This window comes from Choristoneura fumiferana, chromosome 14 (genome assembly GCF_025370935.1).
Source record: "Choristoneura fumiferana chromosome 14, NRCan_CFum_1, whole genome shotgun sequence".
Lineage (NCBI taxonomy): Eukaryota > Metazoa > Arthropoda > Insecta > Lepidoptera > Tortricidae > Choristoneura > Choristoneura fumiferana.
Genome location: NC_133485.1, coordinates 8,090,232 through 8,107,226, shown reverse-complemented (window position 1 = coordinate 8,107,226; position 16,995 = coordinate 8,090,232). Strand labels below are relative to the sequence as shown.

Here is a 16,995-nt window from a genome sequence, read left to right as displayed (position 1 = left end):
TCAATTAGTTAATCAAAAAAAAAAAAAATTAAAATCAATCAATTTAGATAAATTGACCTGCAAACTTAGGTTAGGTTAGAATTGCGACAAGGCGAGAAGTGCAATAACTGCGCGGAATAGGAGCTCCGCAAGCGGTGCTCCGACGACCTTGTGTCACATTGATGAAAATCAATAACAGTAATACTGTTTTGGCAATCTAACCTACATAGCTTACGTTAATAGATGCATATTATTGATCCTGTGTAATGATATTTCGTATGCGTGACATTATAATTAAGTGGGTAGAACTCTCTTGCTTTTTTATATAAAAGGTGATTGATGTAGGGTAGACAACACATTCCCATGTATGCATGCAAGCAAGCTCCTAGCTGAATAAAGTGTATTTTGAGGACTATAAGTGTTTTACTGGACATATTAGTGGCGACGAAGTGTAAAAGTGAACTTTTTAAACCAAAATGTCAAAAAAAATCCGTGAAGTTTAATGAGTTTAATCCTCAAGTGGACAGTTGGGACAATTACTTGGACAGGTTAAAATATGCTTTTTAGCAAACGGTATTGACACTGATAAGGATAAAAAAGCTAATTTCTTTACTGTGTGTGTGCACAAGTGTTGAGACTTGTTTAGCGTTGATTACACCGAGCAAAACTAGTGATGTGACATTTGGTGACATTGAAACTGTTTTAACCAAACATTACAGCCCGAAACCCAATGAAATCTCCATGTCTTAAAATTTTACAAGCGTGATCAACGTCAGGAGAGAAGGCATCCGAATATATAACCGACACTTACGAAAGATTAGTTCGTCTTGTAACTTCAGCGACTTGGAACGTATGTTACGCGACGACTGTGTGCGGTATGAGCGACCATAGATTGCAGTACGAACTATTAAAAAAGACGGCCTCACCTACCAGAATGTCGTGGATGCTATGCTATCATCGGAGAGTGCGGAAAGACATTCGTATGATAGTGACTAATTACGGAGCGAACGGCACCCCTGACGCACCCACACACGCCGCGTCGACATCGACGGCGCAGCCGAAGCGATGGACGTCAACGCCGTGCAGGCAAAGGCGGTCACTCGCCTGTGCTACAGGTGCGGGGACCACACGGCGGAGAATGTCGTTTCGTCAACGCAGTGTGCCGTTTTTGTAAGAAAAGAGGACACTTGGAGAAAATTTGTATCGCCAAAAAGAAACGCGGCTACAAAGCAGTTCACTACAGGAGGAGGACAAGGACGATTACATCGGTGGCATATACAACGTGGGCGGCGTCCGCGTCAGCGCGCGGCCGCCTTACGAAGTGGTCGTGACGTTAAACGGCCGCCGACGGACATGCAGGTGGACACGGGCGCGAGCTTCTCGCTGGTGAACGAGCGCACGTGGCGCGCGCGTTGGAACACCCGCGCCCGCCGCTGCAGCCGCCGCCGCTGGCGCTGCGCACCTGGACCGACTCACCAGTCGCGCTGCTGGGTCGGGCGACGCTTCGAGTGCAGTACAAAGACATTACTCGTGATTTAGATGTTTTGTTGCGAAAGGCAAAGGCCCGAATCTCTTAGGGCGTGATTGGTTCGAGCGTTAAATGTTACATTAAACGTTAATTACGTGTCAACTTCTTACGATGCTAACCAAATGATTAATAGACATGTAGAGGTATTAAAGAAGGACTCGGTACTTACCGAGGAGAACCGGTAGCTATTCATGTGAAGCAAGGGGCGACACCTAAATTTGTTAAAGCTCGGCCTGTACCGTATGCGATAAAAGATCGTGTCGAAAAAGAGATAGATAGATTGGTTCAGGAAGGGGTACTCCGTCCGGTATCTTTTTCCGACTGGGCGACGCCCGTAGTGCCGATTGTTAAGAAGACAGGGGACATCCGGTATGTGGAGACTATCGCAGTACGGTGAACCAAGCCACCGAATCGGATACGTATCCGATGCCAACCGCCAATGAAGTCTTCGCGACCATAGCCGGAGGCAAATATTTTTCAACCCTAGACCTGGACCGAGCTTATACGCAGGTAACGGTGGACGACTCCACGGCGAAATTCTCACGTAAACACCTCCAAGGGTTTATATTCAGTGCACCGCCTGGCATTCGGAGTCAAAGCGAGCCCAGGTATCTTTCAACGGTTGATGACAGCTCTACTGGCAGGCATCCAAGGGTGGCAGTTCTGATCGATGATATTATTATTTCGGGTCAAAATGAAAACGAAATGTGGCAGCGTTTAGATGCGGTACTCACACGTATACAGAAAGCAGGACTACGGTTGAACAAGAATAAATGTAAGTTGGGCAGACAGAGAGTAGAATTCCTGGGATACGTAATAGACGCAGAGGGTATACATCCAGCTCCGAGCAAAGTGGAGGCTATAATGAAACACCGGCACCACAAAACGTGCAGGATTGCAAGCTTTTCTCGGGCTCTATAATTTTATGAAAGGTTCATACCACACAAAGCAACGATGCTGGAGCCTTTACATCGGCTGCTTGATAAGGCTAGACGTGGTACTGGTCTGAAACGGAACAAGTAGCGTTCGACAAGGCAAAACGTTTATTGTCATTTGATTTAACGCTAGTTCATTACGATCTACACAAACCTCTAGTACTTACTTGTGACAGTTCTGAATATGGCGTTGGTGCAGTGCTATCGCACATTTTTGAAGACGGAATTGAGCGCCCAATTGCAATGAGCTCTCGAACGTTACATACACATGAACGGCGTTATTCGCAGCTGGACAAAGAGGCTGCATCAATCATGTTCGGCATTCAAAAGTTTCATAACTATTTAATTGGCCGATCCTTTACAATAGTAACGGACCACAAGCCATTGCTTGGTATTTTCGACCCAAAAAGGCCTATGCCAAGCATGATGTCTCCACGATTAACTAGAATAGGATTGGCATTAACTGCACACAGTTACCAGATAATGTACAAACCGGGTTCTCAAATCGGCAATGCTGATGGATTAAGTCGTTGGCCAACAACCTGTGCCGGATCAACCAGAAACAAGAACTTGGGGAGATTTTACTGATGGCAGAAGCACCGCAGGATTTTCCGTTCGATGCAGAACAAATCGCAGCAGAAACAAAAAAAGATAAAGTATTAGCAACAGTTGTTCATCACATACAACGTGGCTGGCCAACCAAAGTAAATGATAGTGACTTACGTAAATACTGGCTACATCGAGACGAATTGTCGCTAAAGGAGGATTGCATCCTGTTAGGCTGTCGTGTAGTTATTCCACCATGTTTCGGGAAGCCACACTTCGGGTACTTCATAGTACTCATAACGGCATAGTACAGACAAAGGCCCTGGCAAGAAGCTACATATGGTGGCCTCAGCTCAACGAAGACATTGAGAGACTGATCGGAGACTGTTCAAAGTGCCTAGAAAACCGGCACATGCCTCCTAAAACAAATCACGAGTGGATCACGCCTACCAGACCATGGTCTAGGATACACGTTGACTTTGCGGGGCCATTTCAGAACAAATATTTCCTGATAGCAGTTGACTCTTACTCACGGTGGCCTGAAGTGTTTATGGTCACCAATATGACCTCGGCTACTGTTATAAAACACTTACGTATACTGTTTGCTACCACGGCTTATGCGAAATGATGTTTCCGACAATGGTACATCGTTCGTATCCGGCGAAATGGAGCGTTTCTTAAAGGCGAATAATATAAAACATGTAAAAACAGCGCCTTACCATCCAGCTACAAATGGTTTAGCCGAAAGAATGGTGCAAACAGTGAAGAATAAACTTCGGAAAATGGATAATGTACCGTGGGAAGTTCGCATCCCGAACATGCTCCTGGGATTACGAGCTACAGCATGCTCTGGGACAAATAAGAGCCCGGCGGAATTGCTGATGAACAGGAAGCTACGAACACTTTTGGATACTATCCACCCGGATAATGTCAGCAATAAAAAAGTGGAAGAGCAAATTGACAGGAACGCAAACAAAAAGTGCGACAAAGCAATGTTGGACATAATATAATGTATAGAAATTATGGTAATGGCCCCAGATGGTTACCAGGGAAAATTTTTTCGAAAGGGGGCCCATCGAGTTACCGCGTGGAAGCAACAGATGGTTCAATAGTCAACAGGCACATGGACCAGTTAATTAAAACAGCACAGAATGCAGATTCGAATGAAGAAACGGAACCACCCAGCGAACAAGTAGTGAGAGGCGAAGAAGTAGTAAGAGGCGAAGAAATAGAGGATAAAGGAACGGTGCCAGAAACAGAAAATGCCCAGGAGAAAGACAGAGGGGTTGTGGTAATCAGTGAAGATGGGAATCAGGAAGAGGGTATTATTGAAATACCTAGCGCAGATCAGTGGGCAAAGATGTTAGGAATACCTACTCCTGAACCAAGTCAAACTGGAGGGAAAGTAATTAAAAAACCCAAATACCGTTCTACATTACCTATGAAAAGCCTGGTAGAAGTTATAAGTAGGTGCTTGATATTGTTCTTGTTGTAAGTTGTAATGTAATGTGTTTGTTATAAGTTGTTGCTTTATATTGTTATGGTTAGAGTACAGTTACTTGGGGGGAGGTATGTTATGTACATTATAATTAAGTGGTAGAACTCTCTTGCTTTTTATAATAAAAGGTGATTGATGTAGGGTAGACACACACATTCCCATGTATGCATGCAAGCACAGCTCCCTAGCTGAATAAAGTGTATTTTGAGGACTATAAGTGTTTTACTGGACATATTAGATATTCAGAATTTTGAAAATCGTAATTTAAACCCTACTTATTTTTACCTAATGAGGTATTTTTAATTTGGAATACCTGTCATATTATATTAGGATTTAGAAACATTCGGAAATTATAAAATCGGTATTTTGAAGTTCGTGATTCCGACTTTCGGAATTTAGTTTTCATATTTATGTAGTGTACCTGTTCCTATCAAATTAATATATTGCTAAAGTAGAACTTTCAAGTTGACAGATCCGTCTAATTGGCATTATTGTTTTATGACATGCAAATGATTATCAACTTTAGGGTGGTCGACTATTTGGCTGATGGTTCATATTATTATGTAAAAAATTAAGAAGAGAAGTTTGTAAAGCAAAAATTAAACCTGAATTCGCCTTTCGTTCTTAATAGTCCGAATCTCATATATCCGCATAAGTGCAGCTCGAAGCACCCTCTCCTCCTGTTCGGCAGCTGTCAGTCCTGCTTTGTATAAACTTTTCAGCTGCATCTGCTGGAAAAACATGAACATCAAAAAAATTTTGCAAGAAGGGATTAATAGAGTATGACTTTTGTAAACTCAGGGCGGAATTGAATTTCTCTAATGAAAATAATGGTAAGTGTTGCAATAACAATTCCTATGTAGCAAAGGTGAAATGAAAGCCATTAAAAATGTCCTTTAGAAATTTTACCTGCTGAGAGGATCCTGAGGAGTCTTCATTGGAAGGTGGTGATTCTGCAGCCTTTTCAGCTCTGAGTATTGAGTCAATGCATTGTTCGTTGCGGCCCCTCTCGGCCTCAATGTCATAAATAAGTCTGTGTAGTGATCGCAATCGTTCCTATCAACAATACAAGGGCACTTAGGGCAGAAATTAAATACGTATACAATTCTTAACTGTTATATTTATTTAACTGACTGATGAAAGAATTAAATCACCTGAACTTGTTGCGCTGCAACATCAGCGGTTAGCGCATTGTCGGACAACTTGGCGGACAACTTCCAACTCAAATATCCTACGTGCAGCCAAGTACAACACACAAATACCTGAATGAAAGACATTAGAAGATTAGAAGTTACATTACTTAGTTCGTATAAAAACCATTTTAGGCGTTAATGAATTGGAAATAATTTTACCAGGATAGCAATTTCATGCCAAGTCAAACTTATAAGCATTAGATTAGGTCTTATTAATTATTGTATTGACAAACAAACTGCAAATTTGTCTGTAAAAAATTTTTTTCACGTAATGAACGAATGATGAAATCTTGATGAATGAATGAACGAACAAAGATGGAATGAATGAACGATTTTGGACATGTATGTATGCCTTTGCATGCGTTTTTTTTTATTGGCAAGACTTGAGCTTTTATTTAAGGCGCGGCCCCATGTAGTCGCTCGACGCTCGTTTCCAGTGATAAATCTGGTCACATGGCCCATTTTGAATTTCCCGCGACTCAATCGGTAATTGCTAGTCGCTCGTTTGCAATCGCTCGTCGCTCGTTTGCAGCGACCAATCTGGTCACGTGATCGAATTTCCCGTGAAAGTAGCGTCGTAGTAGCGAAAAAAAGTAGCGTTAAGTCGCCGCGTTGAGCAGAACCGACTGCTTGGAAAAAAATGACAATGTTTGTTTGGAAATTGACGAAATGTCGTTTGTTTACAAGTACTAAAAATGGAAAATACAAACTGAGATATGGATGAACAGAAAAACCAGAAAAAAAGACCAGCACTGAGAATCGAACCCAGGTCCTCAGCAATCCGTACTACGTGCTATAACCCCTACACCACTGCTGGACAGGAATCTAGACACGAATTTTTCCTATGCATACATATCAGGTTGCTTATTTCTACTATGCTACTTAAGCAGCAGCACTAGCGACATCTATGTTTCGTCGAGAGACGCCACATTCATTCAGAACTAACCGCTCACCCATACAAGAGATGTCGCTACTAAGCAATCAAATTCTGTAAAAGTAACAAATTTGGAGTTGAAATAAAACATACAAAAAGACTCCAAAAAAACCAATCATACCAAAAATGGGTTTATCAGTGTCAACACATTGCTGCTTCCCATTTTGAAGCTCAACATTTTCAGCTTTATCGCTATATACCACGCGACCAGATTTGTAGCGACGAGCGAGCGATTGCATACAGCAGTAGCTCAACATTTTCAGCTTTATCACTATATGTCACATGTCCAGATTTTTCGCTGGAAACGAGCGTCGAGCGACTTGCATGAGGCCGCGCCTTTAGTGTATGGTTTGGTTTATTTAAATTCAAGATGAAATAAATAAAAAGGACGAAAATCTTTGAAACGTTTCATTCAAACTATTGTAGACCTTATTTGAAATTTATAAAAAGGTTAAAAAAACATTTCAATATTTCGTGTGAAGACCCCTTTTGACCATAGACAAGGCACAGCTGTCATGCTTATTTTTAAATGAAAGATTGTCTGTCATTTCAGTCATTTGTCAAAAGTGTTTGGTTTGGCGTTAAATTTTACTTATCAGTATTTTGCCAAACAAATCTAAAAATATCTAGAAAATAATGTTATGTTTATGAAACCGCATCTATCATAAGAAATTCGGTCGACCGAACGTAAGTGATGCAAAATATATTTTTATATAGGTCATCAGCTTGTTAACGGAATTGGTTACCGGTACGTCGATAGCCGAGCCGGAGCCTATGTAGCGTAGCATCCTCGTAATCATCGAATTATCTCAGTGGTGATTAAGTTGTTCTCAACGTCCTGTGATTTTTCAGGTGATTTGCGACGTGTGTGTGTCTCAAAAATTACATTAATGATACAGGCAGAGCTTGGACATGGCCGAAAATGATGATTATTTAGATTCGATTGACAACAATCATTTAGACGGAACCAACGGTTCCCTAAATATGACCGACAGCAGCCTTGGCGTAAGTACTCTTCGTATTTATTGCTTGCTTTTTCAAATTATCGTGATATTTGTCAACATCAAAGATTTAACCCGTCTTGGGCCAATGATAACAGAAGTCATATCAAAAACAATTATACCTAATACTTATTCAGTTACTGTTACCTAATTGTACTCGTCGAGCTTTATTCTGATTATTTAACATATGAAATACTTAACGTAACTTTGCTTTGGTGTAAGTCGGAATCACCACGCTTAGAATAAGCGTAAAGGGCGCCAAACCCCTCCATGGTCTTTTACAACAATACATAACCTACTTAGAGATGTTTTAATAATTGTTCATACTAAACTGCTGCAAATCAAGTAAACAATAAACATTATTTTATTTGTAGATTAACAAGTTTTGCAATTTTTTTTTTAGACCATTTTCAGCACATTAGTTCCCTTTAGTTTGTGATTAGAGCTGTGTTATGTTTTGTGCCAGGGCAAGAATAAACTAATTACATGTTAATTTAGGAAGGAGTAGAAATTAAATAAGTTATTTCAATGTTTATTTATTTGATTTACCATATTATAATACAGTAAGTATATAATTGTATCATTCCACTTTTTTTTTTTAGAATTAGATAACATTATTATAAATGTGGCTATACCCTACCAGGGTGCATAATATTGTAGAATAAGGCCTTATGTATTTTATGTTTTATGCCAAATAAATAAATACTAAATACTCTTTTATGTCAAACTTAACTTAGTTTTAATTACTAAGGTAGATAGATAGTGATAGCCTATAAACATGGTGAAGAAATACACAGGCCTTGGAGAAAAAGCATCAAGATTTTTTCTCTAAAGACATTAGACTGGTGGTAGAGGTCCCTAAAGCAGGGCTTCCCATACTATTTTGGCAAGCCTTCTTTTCCAAAATTAACTGATACCTCATAGCCAAATTTCTTTTTTAAAATATCCCATCTCTAGGTTTTTCCTGTTGATACAAAATACTTGCCAATTTAAAAACTTTGTGATTGGTTGAGTAAGTAGATTTCATTTTCTCATAATAATATATATAATAAGTTTTTGTTTATGTCAAGCCCTGATAAACCAATTTCAACCTCATGGGAGTCAGTATCAACCACTTTGGTAATCCCTGCCTTAAAGGGATAAGTTCACCTTTGTACATGTATGTATCTCAATGTTTGTCAATTGTATTTGTTTTTATACAATGAAGTTTTCAACACACTTTATTTTAAATAATTAATCCAGAATTGTTGACTTAAAAATCTCATCAATTCAACTTAGGTTATTGAATCAAATGTCAAACTTGCATAAAAATCACCTTGGGTTTTATGTAATTAATTGAAAGGGTTGTTGATCTGGATTATTTTTCTTCTAGTAACACTACTAGTTTAAAATAACCAAGGAAGACTATAAAAAACCATTTATGTTTTTTTCTTTATAAAATATTCTAAATTGGTTTTTACTATGATCTAATTTACAGGGTGGAGATGAGGCAGCAGGCGGAGAGGTGCCAGACCTGGCTGCTATTAAGGCACGGGTCAGGGAGATGGAAGAGGAAGCTGAGAAGCTCAAACAGATGCAAACAGAGGTTGACAAACAAATGAGCATGGGCAGCCCTCCTGGACTAAGTAAGTTTTTTTTGCTAATGTAAATACATTGTTAGTTTAGGGCAGGAACTTCCAAACTGTGGCCACATACACAAGTCTTGGCATGGATATCTAGAACTACATTTGTCCATTTTCTTTTATAACAAATTGGAAACTCCTGGTTTAGGGATTAAACACTTGAATTTAATGACACATGTTATTAAATTTCAAATTGAATGATTGTGGAAATGGCTAAAGCAGGTTCATTCACCAATCTAATAATATAATATTTTAGAAATTATGTAATCAAGTTCTTATTTGTATGTAAGTATTTTGAAATCATTGTGTGCCTTGTTAACAGAAAAATAAACTGCTCATTGGACACAAAATAACTGCAACATAATTGTTAGTTAATAGAAGTAAATACTAGAGTTAATTGTAATTTAATTAATACCTAATTAACAATTATTATTTTTTTGGTCTTGCATATTTAAACAGTTTAACTGAATTCTGGGATATTGCTAAATCCTTAGGAAATTCCCAATAACTTACATGTTATTCAAGATATCCACCTATGTACTAACCAATTTTCATACAAATCAGACTTGCTATTTCAGTATGAAAGAGTTATGCACACAAACACAAACATCCATATTTTTAGGGGCTGTTTCACCATCCATTGATTAGTGTTAACTGGCGGTTAGGTGTGATACCATCTCTATTTGTTTTGTTCGAATAGACGGAGACGGCATCACATTTAACCGTCGGTTAACGCTAATCAATGGATGGTGAAACAGCCCCTTAACGTTGTAAATAATTACAACACACTCATCACAGCTCCTTAAGTTTTTACTAAATAATAAATTATTTAAGTTCTAATTACTGCCATTATCTAATGAGTTTGCCTATCAGATGTCTATAAAAGACTGTTGTATAGGTATTATTGTTAATACTCTGGTCAGAGGTGTTCCAGGATAGAAAAATAAAATAATATTGTTTCTGTGCAGCAAGTCCACTCAACATGTCAATTGAAGAGAAAATTGAAGCTGACAACAGATCAGTGTATGTTGGCAATGTGGATTATGGGGCTACAGCTGAGGAGCTTGAACAACACTTCCATGGGTGTGGCTCCATCAATAGGTAATTTAACTATTTTTCAGGTATTTTTTACTAGGTAGTTGTTTTTTTGATGTTGCACTTTAAATTGTCTTGTCTGCTTATAAATTGCAAAATATGTTTTTAGCTCAAAATAACATTTGCAACTTCAGCTTTTTTGTTCATGGTACAATTATTATTGCTTTGTTATCAGAGCTATACTTATGTACATGGCCATTGGAATTGAATCAACATTAACTCACTAAATTTTAAATGAACAACAGACCTATGAACATTGAGAATTAAATAAAAGCTTGTAAAAAAAACTATTTGTTATTCCTATAGTGTTTAATTAGCCATGTAAAGAAAAGTCAATGTGAGATTATACAATTAATAACTTGTTTTATCTTTTTTCAGGGTTACAATTTTATGTAATAAGTTTGATGGCCATCCAAAAGGATTTGCCTACATAGAGTTTGGTGACAAAGACAGTGTTCAGACTGCCATGGCCATGGACGAGTCATTATTTAGAGGGCGTCAAATAAAGGTACATATAATTCTGAATTATAATGCTTGATTTCACTTGCACTATTACTAATACTACAAACTAAGATTGTTTACATGCAAAATATTAGTGTAAAGGATAAGTACAGGGTGCCTCTTATTTTGCATAAAATTAATTGTCCTAATATAAATTCGCATAACAGATTTGGCATAATATAATTATGCATTGCATAACATCCAACTTGCATAATTATAAAAATTATAAAACTTATGTAGCATAATATTGAAATATGCATAATATGATTAACTATAACTTTAATTCTTATAACATGAATTTGCATAATTTTATCAAGCAAGTGAATAAGCTTGATCAGGCAATTTCAACTCGGTTACGTTAGGTTCAAGCTAAGGCCGGGAGTGAAGCATAGCTTAGCTCCTGCCTTAGCCTTCAATATTTGGTATTTTTTATAACAGCTCGATAATAGATATTTTCACATAGTAGTTCACTTCTTAGATTTAATTGAGTTAATAAAAAAAGGGATAATCAAAATAATAATTTAAGTTTATATTGTTTAATTCTTACGCAAAGTAATGTTATGCTTATTTAATTTATGCCAATCCACATATACGCATTAACATTATTCGTATTGAGTTATGCAAATTAATGATATGCGGATTAATAATTATGCGAAATAACGGTATGCCAATTTCAATTAGGAATTAATTGCGAATTAATATAATATAGACCCGGACGGTACTAAGCATTAGTCACTGAAGAGCCACATTGATGTACAAGCGTAGTTGAGGCCCGCCAAGCTTTTTCTCTTCTATGTCACTTGAGTTCGCAAACTTGATAGAACAACAGGAGCATAAAAACTCACAGCCACAAGCACGCGAACATGCGTGTACTTCCATCTGGGACTCAAATTCATATAATCTCATATAATTTTTATAATCTCTTATCTTAAAATATGAGATGTGCAGAAATGAGTATTTCATAAAATTGTAATGAAATTTAAGATAAGTTATGTGATGTCCAGGTGATGCCAAAGCGTACGAACAAGCCAGGGCTGTCGTCGACGAACCGGCCGCCGCGCGGCGCGCGCGGGCGCGGCCGCTCCTTCCGCGGGGGCTTCTCTTCGTACTACTCGGGCTACCGGCCCGTGCGGCGCGGCAGGTACAACCCATATTAAACACCAGACAACTCCCGCACTATTAGATCGAATTACGTGTACGCTGTATCTTTTGTAAAACGTGCATGATTATGTATACATGTTATTATGGTTTATTTTCTTTGTTGTGCTCTGCTCCATTTTTATGTATTTATTTAATGGCTAAAAGGGCGGAGGACGGAGTGTTCGTAGTAGATGTAGATAACATGCTTTTGCCCATTTATCCAGAATAATTGTTATACCTAATTGTTTAAAAAAAAAAACACCAAAATCATATGTTTCATATTTTTAAAAGTATGGTGGCTGCGAAAGTCGCCCAGTTTGATTAATATTAAGTTGGGGAAATTATTATTAAGGATACTATGTTATTTGTCTGAAGAGAACTAAATGAATTCATTGTATCAAAATATGCATTAATGAAAACTTAATAGGTCAGTTTCCAAATTTGGTTTGGATTGGAACACAGACACAGAAGCGATTAAAGATTTATATTTCTGATATTTCTTTTTTAAGGATAGAATGATGCTTCATACCTACTTTTATTTATTCTATTTCTTAATTGCTCCCATCTTTTTGCTATGATTGGAAATCGTATTCTCTAACTTTACTCTGTAATTCGACTTAATAGTGTTTGGGTAGAGAATGCTATTGATGGTGGCTCTTACTTGGCTTCAATTATAAAATGACTTGAGTCCTGGCGTTGGCGGTGATTCACTCAGACGAAACTTTTTATTGAATTTGAGTGATATTTTACGTGGATTATTTTGAATGTCAAGGAAAACTGCATTTTATAGTTATAATAGGTATGCATGTGGGTCAGTTGTGAAATCTTTTGTTGGTAGAAGTACAATGTGGAATTGTTAAAAAGATCCCTTATTTTTACTATGTTGCAAAGAATATTTATACCCACTCTACTCTATTATGTCAAATAAAGTTTTTTTGATAGTATAATATGTATTTTTAATACCTTTACCACTTCCTTAGTTTCAGTTTGCACGTTCGGGCTGTTTGCATGTGCATTAATCAAGTAGATAGATAGATATTAATGTCGTGCCTTGTTCGCAGAGGTTTAAGGCGCGGCAGTTATTACTGTCCGTACTGAGCGCGGTAGGCCGCTGCGACCGCCGTAGCACGGCCGCCCCCCCGCGGTCTAGCTAACTTATCGCGTGCCCACCACCCACCACCCACCACCCAACACCCCGCGACCAGACCACTGCACCGGAATAAGCTTCCTTTGTATCTTGTATGCTCTAACTTGACGTTCATTTTTAGTGTTAGACCACAGTATAAAAAAGAGCAGTATTCCGTCTCGGCAGCGTTCTTGATATAATTACCTACGCCTGCTCGGTACACAAACGCGTGATAGGGCTGCTTACTCTACTAACTGTCACTCTTCAGTTTTGTATTGGATTTGATAATGTCACATGAAATTTAGGAAAGGATTAGGAGGTTTAGGAAATTATGGAAGAATTGGACTAAGTAGTGTTTAACAAAAATGCATTTTATACGTTATTTTTTTTACATATTTAGTATGTATATTTGTTACCTACAAATTAGCTACGGAGAAGTATTTGGGCCAATCAACTTTTTTACCCACACTAATCTGTCCGCGACATTTTTCAAACAATTGCAGATTTTTGTAAGTAAACATGTTTTTTCTGTAATTTAATAGATGGTCTACATGAATACATGCCCGCCTACGTCAGTTCAACCTATTAAACCGTGAAATATCTTGTTGGAAGTACGATTTTTGGTAACGCCAAAGACAATTTTGGTAACGCAGGAGACGCCCAAAGTGTGGGTAAAATAGTTGATTGGCCCATTTGCGTCTCTTCTTGGATGTGCGAATATAGCGTTTTTGTTGAATTTAAGAGTGTAAAAAAATCGCATTCTCATAAATAACTTCAATAGATACTATTTATTATAATATAGATGATCCGCACACCGAAAAATATTGTTTATATCGTTGTGACGTATTAAGGTACGTAATAAATGCGCGTGAGTCCGTACTTAACCGTGGAGCATTCGCGACTGATGGTGGCCGTGGTATGCTGAGAACTCGTGGCGCGTAGGTATAACTCGCGTTCCGGCCGTTGGTATGAAGACGGTGTACTGCTCCTTTTTTGTACTGTGGTTAGACGTTCGACTACTCCTCACAGGCTTTGTGTTTAATGACATTATCCAAGTTCCATTTTCAGAACAACTCAAATGAACTAAATGTACCTACATGATGTGTTGTGCTGTTGAGTATAAAAATATGATATGGTTAAATAAGAGAAGTAAGAAAGAATATTCTGATAATGTTTAAGCCTATTGAAATTGAACTAGTTTTTAAGCGAAATATTAACAAAAGTGACAACAAACTATTTTGAATAGCTCAGAAATTCTATTGACATGTGTGAATGTATCTAAATGTGGGTAATTCTAAGTTTTTTGGAGAATGTGAAATAGGTACTTACTTATGCCTATTTATTTTGTTAGGCGTTCAGTCTTGTAGCATTATTCCTATCGCGTTTAGATGAAACATGCAGCAATATGGTGATGGCATCGCATTGAACTACATAACTGGTTTATAATTGCTAGCTGAGATTGTCGACTTTCAGGATAATATTTTCTGTTGCCTTATCTCACAGTATTTTCTTGTATATTGTAAGTGTGTTGTATCGTTAATTTGTGTTTCTTTATTGAAGTAGTATTTCCATTTTGTTGTGAAACATTTTTCTATACCAATATAGGTTTAAAGTAACTTTTTGCAGTAGTATTCAACCTCGTTTTTTAACCCACTTATTAGGAACAAGTATTGTTTTGGTGGGAAAAGGCTTGTTTTTATTAAATTCTGAATAATTGACACTTCGTAATAAGTTGAACACTACTGTATCTACATTTATCATTTTTATTTTATGAGAAAAAAATGGAATATCACAAAAAATATATAAAAAAATGTGCAGAATAAGAAATAATGATTAAGAATAACTTTTAAGAACTTACTCAGTGGTTTTATTCATTAGTCAAACCCTGAATAGATAAAACCGGTCGCGTGCGTGTCGGCCCACGCACCAATCGTTGTTAGGCATGAAATGTCGCCATTTCATAAATTTACTAGCTAACTCTTGCCATATCTTTCAAAACTCATGGTATCGTATCGTACGATTTGCGTAGTGGTCGCACCCGTAGGTACCTAACACATCGCTTCGCTCGTCGTTCCTAATTTTCATGAACCTAGATGACAGAGGGACCAGATGCCGAAAAAGCAACTACGATACGACGCCTAGTATGTAGCTAAGAATATCGACTAATATGCGATTTCTGTATTTTATCTACAAAATAAAAGCCCGAGCACAGCTTAGTCGCCCTGGTACTAGTTATTATGTATCGGGCACGGCACGTCATCATCTACCTGGATAACTGTTAGTAGCGGCGTAAGGGTAGGGCGCGGTGGGGCGACCGCCCAGCAGGGCTACTTCGAGAATCGAAGTTCGTGTCGTACCGTCCCTCTCACTCACGTATTAAATAATATAAGCGTCAGCGAGACGGTACGATACAAACTTCGAGTTTCGTAGTAGCCCTGCAGGGCGCCCGTGAAAATCTCGCCCAGGGCGCTGGAAGTGCTAAAACCGTCACTGCCAACTGTTAGGCATATCGTGAAATGGCGGCGTTGAACGATATGCCTGTATGAATATCATGATCGAGCGATGACATTACACTGTACGATTTTGAATTGATTCTAAATTTGCACAAGGTACATTTTCGCAAGTATGTGTATAGGTAGAGTCATTCACGATAACGCGTGCGGTGGTTCTTATTACGATGTCATTAATGTCTAGTTTTGACAAAATCACGCGTCTTCGTGGATGGCACTATAAGGTAGGTATAACATGTGTAAGGAAGGACCGACACGCGAGTACGATTATTCATAAATTGTTTATACAAAATAAATTATTGTTTTTTCTCCGTTCATATTTGCAAAATAACGGATTAATAACAAAACCCGGGTTTTAAAAATTTTAGTTTTGGAAATAATAACTTCTTCCGCTATTTATAACTAAAGCAGAAGGGGCTAATACGAAAATCAAAGTTCTACCGTCCCTCATTCTCGTTTTAAATAATATTAGCGTCAGCCATGGACTCTGTGTACCTACCTCATGTCGATGGCGTCAGCGCAGCGGGACGCAATGTTACGAAGTTCGAATATTGCACTTCGTAGTATTTTATCTCCCTTTTCTGATCACCCAATATGTGGTGGCAGGGGTGTCGCCACGCCACAGTATCATAGGTACATTACAGCCTATATAGGTGCTACTGCTGGGCACAGGCCTCCTCTCAGAGTGAGAGGGCCTTGGGCCGTAGTTTCCACGCGGGCCCAGTGCGGTTTGTGCCACGTTTGCGCACTCCACACCACACCATTGAATTGCTGCGCAAGTAGGTATGTGCAGGTTAAATACTAAATATTATTATTAATAATAAATCTTTAATATTCAAAGAACCGTTATAGAATACATTATGAAGCCCTGGAGACTGCTCTATTTAGTTTTTACTGTGTTGCAGTGCGGCCCCCAGTGATTGCCCTTTTATATTTTATATCAATCAGCGTTAGGTCGTTAAGAAAAATCCAGAATTATTTTTTAGAAATAAAATAAAATCAGTTTTGCTTTACATTGCTTTTGCCAGGACACGCTGCCACTACATGTTACGTTCTTTGGATACATATTTCATCAAGTCTATGATTTCATCTGACTGGCTCGATTGGCTGTATAGACTTAGCACCCTTTTCCTGTCCCTAATGTATGAATTTAAAAATAACCTGTCATTAGGGATGTAATATTATCGAAGGACAAAACGATTATTTGACAATCGATTATTATTTGTCTTCGTCAGGAATACGATAATAAGTTTTAAAGACATTGAAAAACTGTCGAAAAAATAAAATAAAGGAAAAACCATTTTCCCATACAGTTTTCATGGGTTTCGTAACTATCAGTTATAGACCACATCCGCCCACACAGCGGCGTCTTTAGCCCATGTAGCGC

The 16,995-nt window shown here is 38.2% G+C and overlaps 1 protein-coding gene across 1 annotated transcript; it reads left to right on the top strand.

Moving 5' to 3' along the window:
* The first annotated feature begins 7,187 nt into the window (after positions 1 to 7,187).
* On the top strand, positions 7,188 to 13,506 carry LOC141434954 (polyadenylate-binding protein 2-like). Its single transcript, XM_074097449.1, has 7 exons — positions 7,188 to 7,300; positions 7,466 to 7,618; positions 9,092 to 9,239; positions 10,205 to 10,337; positions 10,710 to 10,839; positions 11,837 to 11,973; positions 13,034 to 13,506. The coding sequence occupies exons 2-7, from the start codon at positions 7,526 to 7,528 to the stop codon at positions 13,068 to 13,070; spliced, it is 678 nt and encodes a 225-aa protein (XP_073953550.1). The 5' UTR covers positions 7,188 to 7,300; positions 7,466 to 7,525; the 3' UTR covers positions 13,071 to 13,506.
* Positions 13,507 to 16,995: the final 3,489 nt, after the last annotated feature.